The sequence below is a fragment of the Condylura cristata genome, unplaced genomic scaffold, assembly GCF_000260355.1.
Source record: "Condylura cristata isolate star-nosed mole 26May11 unplaced genomic scaffold, ConCri1.0 scaffold00020, whole genome shotgun sequence".
Lineage (NCBI taxonomy): Eukaryota > Metazoa > Chordata > Mammalia > Eulipotyphla > Talpidae > Condylura > Condylura cristata.
In genome coordinates this window covers 194,319-202,695 of record NW_004567121.1, presented here as the reverse complement: position 1 = coordinate 202,695, position 8,377 = coordinate 194,319, and the positions used below count along the sequence as shown (strand labels likewise).

Below are 8,377 nucleotides of genomic sequence, written 5' to 3'. Positions count from 1 at the left end.
TCAGGGGCTAGGGACACCTGGGAGGAGCTTCCAGTGTGTTACAGGGGAGCAAACTGCCTGTGTCTCTGCCCAGTGTCTGGAGGCTGCTGCGTGCCCAGGGCCATCATTACTCTCTTTAGACCAAAGTCAGTCTCAGGAGGCCCCTCAGGACATGGGGACTCAACTTTGTTGTTTCTTTTACTTTTGTTCTTACAGAAACTTCCAAAACTCATCATCTATTTTGAAAAAGTTTGAGCCCCGGGGTCCCCTTTGGCTTCCGAGGCAGATAGTGTGGGACAGGCTTCCCGCTCACCATGGGCAGCCTGGAGCCTGAGGATGCCGCCACTTACTACTGTCAGCAGGCTAACGATTTCCCTCTCACAGTGATATGAGTCTGAGCAAAAACCCGGGAGAGAAGTGAAAGGGTAAGGGTACGGCCGGATAGCCCCAGCTGTTACTCATGGTGCCCAAGTGCTGAGAGTTAAACGCTGCCACTATTTAAGGCCCTAGGAGGAGCAGGTGTCTCCTGCACCCCCTTTGTTCTCTCTCTGCCCAGCCTCCCCAGGGCATTTGCATGAGGCCCCCAGGGAGGAGCTGCCCCTTGTGGTCTGAGCTAAAAGGCCAGCTGGGCCCTGCTCCCTCAGGGGCCCCTCAGGCAGCTTGTCAGCATGAGGTTCCCTGCAGAGCTGCTGGGGCTGCTGCTGCTCTGGAGCCCAGGTGAGGACCAGGGCAGGGGGTGGCCGCGGGTGTGGAGGGAGCACAGGGCTGCTTCTGTGTGTTCTGGGTGCACTAGACCCAGGTCTCAGTGTCTGGGGAGCTGTAAGAAAGAATTCGGTATCAATGTCAATGACTTGTGCTCTTTCTGTGACACAGAAAGAGAGGGAAGGTGTGGAGGGTTCTAGGGATTCCTGCAATGAATTTTGAAATCAAATGATTTCTTCAGACAATCTCATAATAAAAAATACAATGATGTAGCAAGAAATTATTACCACAGGAAAATTATCAAAATGCTTCATTAAATTTGTTGATAAAACTGTATATACTTTTATTTTTTTTCAGGCTCCAGTGGGGAGATTGTGCTGACCCAGACCCCCCTCTCCCTGGCCGTCGCCCCTGGGGAGCAGGTCTCCATCTCCTGCAGGGCCAGTAAGAGCGTAGTCAGTAGTAACGGAAACACCTACTTGAGCTGGTTCCAGCAGAAGCCGGGCCAGTCTCCAAGGCTCCTGATCTATAAAGTATCCAACAGACCCACCTTGGTCCCCGACAGGTTCAGTGGCAGCGGGGCGGCTACAGACTTCACCCTGAAGATCAGCAGGGTAGAGGCTGAGGATGCTGGAGTCTATTACTGTGGGCAGTTTGGTTATATTCCTCGCACAGTGGTTGAGCCCCGAACAAAAACCTCCCTCGCAGCAGGCCCCGCCGCCCGCAGGTGCTGCCTCTCTGGGGCTCAGGCTCAGAGGCCTGGGTGTGAGAGGGAGATGATGGGGCCCAGGCAGGCTACTGGATTGAGGCTCAGGGTTCCGTATCCTGGTTCCTCACAGGCACCGCCTCTCCAGGCCTCTTGGCACCCAGCTGACCCTGCACTGCAGCTGGGAGATGTAGGGACCCTGAGCCCCAGTCATGACAGAGGGGGTGAATAGGGCACCTTCTGCTCCCTGCCTGCATACACTGGGGTCACCCCAGAGCAGGCAGCAGGGGAAGCGGCAGGGGCCACACAATTGAACGCATGCTGAGACCCAGCACTCTGTGTGTACTTTGGATAATATTTCATAGTATTCAGAAATTGCTCTTTCCCCATTTTCTTAGCTTCCTTCAATTTAAACTTTACCTCCCCACTAATGAACATAGCCTGAGGTCACACAACACACACAATATCCTCAGGGTGAATATGATAGAATGAGTAGTCAAAATGTTCGTGTCACTTAAACTTTTCTAAGTTCACAGCAGATTCCAGATCCCCGTGTTCAGACTCACAACCTCACTGACCACCGTGGCCTTATCAGTGGCCCGTCTCTGCTGTGGGCTTTCCCCAGACTTTGGCCCTGGACAGCAGTCCTGGCCCTCTGGGCCCTGCCTCAGGCTGGAAGGGAGGAAGTGCGTCCTGGGGAAGGGATGTGAGTCCCACAGGGACGGGGGCAGAGACCTCGCACCCTGGTTGATCAGGTGGCGCAACTTTCAGGAGAACATGGGTGCGGTAGCATCCATTCAGGGGCTCAGTTGTGCTTCGATCCACCCAGACTCTGGTAGCAACACTGGATCCCCAGAATTCATCTGCACTGAGAGTTCTAAGGGAAAAGTCTCCATGACCTGCCTGGAAGCAGCACAGGGCAGAGACGAGTCCCCGGACAGTACCTTAGTCCACCTCACTCCACCCTGCTCAGGGCGACTTTGTTAGCAGTTGCAGCTTCATTGTTCCGTGGATATTGATGATGGTTGGTGTTACAAACTGAGCCCTGAGACTTACACCAGCCAGAGGAGATGCTGTGCATTTAAATTTGACTTCCTTCAAATGACAAACTTTGCACCAGCTCTATGATAAGCGCAGGCTGCCTGCTGTGATCCTCACCTGGGCCTCTCACCATGGGTTCCCAGAGTGGTTCTGGAATGTGCCTGACTGAGTAAGGTTTGCACACCTAGCCCAGGAGTCCTCCGATTCCTCGCCAAACCACCGTTTTGCCTCCATTGTGTCTTTGACAAATCAAACCGTAGCTTCTGCAAACCATTTCTTTGGCATCTCAGGAGGTTGTAGGATGTGGACCTGACCCTCTGCCTATCAGAGGCCATGCTGCTCACATAGCCCGGCCCTGTCATTTTCCGGGCCCTCCTGCCATGGGGTTGCTCTGACTCCAGACCTTTTCAGGGGAACAGACAGGCTCTGCAGTACTGTCAGTAGTGGAATCATAGTCCTCCCACAGTGGCCAGTGACACAGGCCTGAACAAAAACCACCAGGGAGCAGATGTGTGAGACTGGCCAGCCCCAGCTGCTCCCCCTGGTGTCCCAAGTGCCGAGAGCTGCTCTCACCTGCTCCACCTTGATGGGGACAGAGGTTGTGGCACCAGGGGCTCCCCTCTTTCCAACATGAAGCTTTCCACGCCAGAGGATACATTTGTTACAAATGAGAAACCAATACTTACACTTCATGACACACAGGTAAAAATTTATAAGCGAGCTCACCCCTGTTCTATATCCTGAGGACGGATTAAAATATGGGTAATCCATAGCTGCAGGGGTCCACCAATAGCGTGACATAGAGCAGCGTGGCTGCCCTCCTGTGCTCTGAGCTCCTCCTGTCTCCCCGCCTCCTCCACTGCCCTGAAGTCACCGAGGTTTTCACTGGCTCCCCGTGTTGCCATTTCCAGAATGTTCCAGGTCACCAGGAATGTGGCCTCTTCTCCTGGGCCTCCTCGCCCACATCAGCACCGAGGACCTGCAAGCGTCTGTCACGATCCTTTGAGTGCCGAAGACGCTCCGCTGTCCGGTGTCACAGCTGATTCATCCTTCCACTCTTCCACAACCGACCCATCCCACGAGTGTCTGCGCCCGCTCTGCTCCCCTGCAGATGCTCCTGAAACACTGCTGAGCCCTTACTCTTCTCACAGCTGCATGCACACCCGTTGAGCCACCTTTAGTGCGCATTTTCAAATGTTCTCTAAAGGCATCACAAAGTCTGTGTCCCCATTCCATTAAAGAGCATCACTCTCTATGCCCCAGTCAGTAACACTGCTTATTTTTTTATGAAATAGACCTGCATAAATTTACAAAGGGAAACGGGTCCATCAAGTCTATTTACATACGGCAATAGTATTAATGCCATAGCATTAGCTCACACCTGTCTCCTATCACATAATTACATCTTATCGTAAACATAGATACGATTTTTTCTATTAGCTACTTGAAAGTTTATAATACAATATTGTTGGCTGCCACTCTGTTTCGCATTAGCACTCCAGGTGTCATTTACCTACTAAAGGGGCATGATAAAGGCTTCCTATGATGGTCATGAGAGGAGGTGACAACCGGCACCCCAATGTGACCAAAGCGTCACCTGCTCAGTGGGGCCCGGTGACATCACGTGGTCCAGCGGCAGCTTCCATCAGAGGTGAGGACGGAACCGGAAGAGCAGCCCCTGGCGCCGTCTGTCCTTCAGGGACCGTGGTCAGGACTGGAGACACGGGGGTCCCCCTCCCGCGGGACCTCAGGCTGGTCATGCCTCACTTTCCTCCTCTCAGTCACCTGTGTCCTGATGCATGATGAGGCTCAGATGTGGCCTGGCCTGTGCGACTTTCATGCTTGTTTGCTTATTCATACGCCCTTCCCACACACACATGCATGAGTATTTATTAAAATATATATACATATATACATCTTTTATATACATATAAAATTTCTAATTTACTTTTTCCATTCCCCTAAGGACTCTTTTCCTTAAGGAACTTCTTAATCTATGATGACTATAGTGTGTAATTATGACAGAGCTCCACAGACTTTAACAACAGGCTGACATGAATTTAGTATCACTTGACTAAGATATAACATTTTTTCTTTCCTCTTTAACAACTCTATTTGGTCTCCGTGAGAAAGAAATTTTATTTTCCTTGTCAAGATCTTCACACTTTAATATATTTATAAAATTTAGGGTACTAGTCCCTCTGGCTGACAGTGAAACTGTTAACCTGTTAACAGCAGATAAAAAAAACACCAACCAGCATGTCCATCCTGTCCTTTGAGATGCTGCTCATTGGCACAGAGTGGGGCCTGTGTCACATGTGCGACCACCTGGGCTTTCCATCAGATGGCCACTCACACACCTGAGATAGCCCTGGACATGTCTCTGCGTGGCCAGAAGTCAGTGCATCAATAACAGGTTATTTGAGGGGAGATAGGAATACACACCTTTTATTGTCCACGGAACAAATTGAAAAACATGCAGTCTTTTTCATTCTTAGCTTTGGGTCAGAAAAATATTTCTTTTTTCTCCATCAAAGTGATGAGAGACTGACAGGTCTTGTCCATATGGAGCCCACCCCCCCACCTCCCCCCCCCAACACCCCCCCCTCTGCATCTGCTCCCCAGGGCATTTGCATGCTGGTTCCTAGGGAGGCCATCCCCTGGCAGGGCTGAGATAAAACCTCAGCTGCAGGCTGATCTCACCCCACAAGGGACTTCAGTCCAAGGTCTCAACATGAGGTTCCCTGCTCAGCTGCTGGGGCTGCTGGTGCTCTGGACCCCAGGTGAGGCAGAAGGAGACGAGCTCCCCACGGGGTCGGGAGGCTGAGCTCTGGGGGCCTCTGCCCTGCGTGTGTATTTCGCCTCTGTGTTAGGAGGGTATGTCCTGTCCTTAGGAGAACGTGATGCTGAATCTGGAGCTGGCTAAGCAGCTACAAGCTGGGAGACTAACTGGGGAGGTTGCATAACACTTTGAGGTCTCTTTCTACCGGTTATTTAATGCGATCTCATAGTCTTTGGTGTGGAAATATAAACCTCAAGAATTGACTGTAAAGCAAAGCGGTATTTTAGCCTAAATTAATAACAGACTTGAGATAATGAAAATGACTGATAATGTCACTTTTTTCCTTTCTTCAGGATCAAGTGGGGAGGTTGTGCTGACCCAGACCCCCCTCTCTCTGGCCGTCGCCCCTGGGGAGCAGGTCTCCATCTCCTGCAGGGCTAGTCAGAGCCTAGAATATAATGGACTCAACTTTTTGAACTGGTACCTGCAGAAGCCGGGTCAGTCTCCAAGGCTCCTGATTTATGCAGCATCCAACAGGGCAACAGGGGTCCCTGACAGGTTCAGTGGCAGCGGGTCAGGGACAGATTTCACCCTGAAGATCAGCAGGCTGGAGGCTGAGGATGCTGGAGTCTATTACTGCTTGCAGGCTATATATGCTCCTCCCACAGTGTGAGCCCCGAACAAAAACCTCCCTCGTGGCCGGTACAGATGCCCATGTGGTTGGCTTCTGTCTCATGAGCTGTCACAGGAGACTGAACGTGTTTAAGAGGAAGATGGTAGAGAGCTCTGGACCGTGAGAGCCTCAGCCACCGAGACACCAGCTCTCAAGCCCTGTCATGGGCACCGTTTCAGCCTGGAACTGGGACAAGGAGCGTGGGTGGGTGGGGACCTGGACAGCCCCTCACGGGGACAGGGCCAGCTGACTGGGTGCTGTGCTAGTCTGCCTGCCTGGCCTGACTGGGCAGTGACCTGTACCGGCCTCCTGCCCAGACGACGACATAGATTCTTTGCAAGAAAAAGAGAAGCAGAGTGGAATTGATCAGTGTGACTATAGCATCATATTTGTTAATTTTGTTAAATTGGTATTTTGCCATATCTTAACTTCCTACATCTTCATTCCTTTAACAATTTTCTCTATTCATATGGTCCGAAAAATTGTCTGTACAAGATCTCCCCAGTGGCAGTGTGATGACAAGACTGAGTCAAAATATTTCATTGTTGAGCAGTCCAGGAAATTGTGATCATTCATAGCAAATGCCAGATTTCATATTTCGAGAACATATTTAACTCCAGACCAGTGAAAGCTACTGCGTGGGAATCAACGCCACGGACACCCGTCTGCTCTTGGGAAAGGGGGACTTTCCCACGGGGAGTGTGCAGCTGGAACCAGGGGGGTCCGAGGCTTCTGTTGTAAGTCTTGGGATCAGCTGAGGCCTCTGTGCTGGGTCATTGGGACCCAGAGTCCACAATTCCCCACTGTGGGTCCCTTCCCCAAGGTCGCCTGTCTCAGGCCCATTAGCAATGGGAGGGTAACTGGGAGTGAAGGAGGGAGGCCGGGGCAGGGCAGCGGCATCTCCTGTCCCAGCTGTCCCAGGAAGCTCAGGGCTCACCTGGCACCCGCAGAAGGAATATTCTGTGCTGATGATCAGACTCTGTGAGCGCCTCTGCCTCCCTGTGAAATTCAGACTGCTCTTTGCAGGCTGCTCCTGCTCAGCGCCAGTGGGTGAGTGGAGCGAGGACACAGTCACGGTGCCTCGGACAACAGGAAGGGTTTCAGTGCATGATTAGGGCTACCTGATTCTGTTGCTAATTCACCTGTCATTCCGTTTAGTAACAGTTTTGGGGGCCCCATTAAGATACTTGAAATGTAAACTATGTCACATTGAAAAGATTTTATTAATCAGCTTGCCCATATTTGACACCAAAAAAACCTCATCCATTTTGATCAAAAACTGGTTTTCAATATCACACCTATTGCATCTCCAATACAGAGAAAACTTAGCCTGAGAGAAGTGACATTTCTGTTCAGCAGCCATTTTGCATACAATGGCTTCAAGTCAGAGAACATCCATGGGACAAATCTGATTACACAAACCCAAAAGTCAAGAGGAGTGATGAAGAGACGACATTTTCTAAGGCATCTCTCTCCCTCTTTCTATGTGTTTGTGTAGAAAAATGTTTGGACAGGTTTTCACATATGTTATTTCTACTTGCACTCATTATGAATTAAGTATTCCGAAATCCCCTCCATGGGGAGATCCTGCTACTCCCAATACTTGATGATCAGCAAATTCTGCCTCTGTGCTCTGGTCTGATACGGACCAGTCTCAGCAGCTCCATCAGCTCAAGCACTGAGGCCCCCTCCTCACCCCACTCACCCACTCAGGGCTTTGTCCCTCTTTGTAATTACAATAAATGGCCATTATCACAGTTCATACCCAAAATGTCTCAGATTCAACATGGTATTTGTAACTCATGGAGCATTTTCTTAATTTATGAAATGAACATTTTTATCTGTGAAAATATGGAGCTGTCTTGAGGCGAATGGAATTCATTTTCCAATATCAAAGAATGGAACTGTTTTACTCCAACTATTTTTTGCATAGAAAGTCAGGTCACAGCTGCCAAGTGAGCATCAGTTTTATCGAGTAAAAAAGAAAATATGAATCCAAAGTTATCCTATTCTGTGTCTGTCCAGAAGTGAGTTTGCTGGAGAAGTGAAGTATACATAGAATACTTTTAAGAATTGTTAAGTTCTATTAAAGTCAGGCTCCAGGCAGAATGTGTAGAGGGGGAAATACTGAACTTTGGGAGGCCCCTGAGTTCTATCTAGATGCATGGAGACAGGAGGTAGCCTGTGACCATGGCTGAACATAAACTGCAAAATCCATAGAACCCATGGGAAGCCCAGAACCTGAAGGTTTCAGATAAGCCAATTTATTGAAATGAAATCTCTATGCACTATTACAAGTCTGGTTAGCATCATAGGAATCAGACATCTTCTGTGAAGTTATCGCCTAAATATTGAAATGATCAAGAGATTCTTATTTCCTTTGCCTGCTCCCTAAAGCCAATGTCTGCCCTAAAGCCCTCATCAGAGGCTGGTCTGTGCCTCTGGGCTGGACTGGGTGAGGCAGGCAGGCACCGCTGTGGACCCTGGGCCCTGG

The 8,377-nt window shown here is 50.1% G+C and overlaps 1 protein-coding gene and 1 gene segment (V, D, J or C); both read left to right on the top strand.

Annotated features, from left to right (window-relative positions):
- The first annotated feature begins 635 nt into the window (after window positions 1-635).
- LOC101621967 lies at window positions 636-1,581 on the top strand. The segment is given in 3 exon segments: window positions 636-696; window positions 1,039-1,408; window positions 1,521-1,581. Coding segments are annotated over 3 exon segments (480 nt in total).
- Window positions 1,582-5,162: 3,581 nt separating this feature from the next.
- The window catches only part of LOC101619694, a 12,056-nt gene continuing 8,841 nt past the window's right edge, over window positions 5,163-8,377 (top strand). The window contains exons 1-2 of the mRNA XM_012727331.1: window positions 5,163-5,211; window positions 5,564-5,816. Of these exons, the coding sequence (XP_012582785.1) occupies window positions 5,163-5,211; window positions 5,564-5,816 (302 nt within the window). The remainder of the gene's footprint in view (window positions 5,212-5,563; window positions 5,817-8,377) is intronic.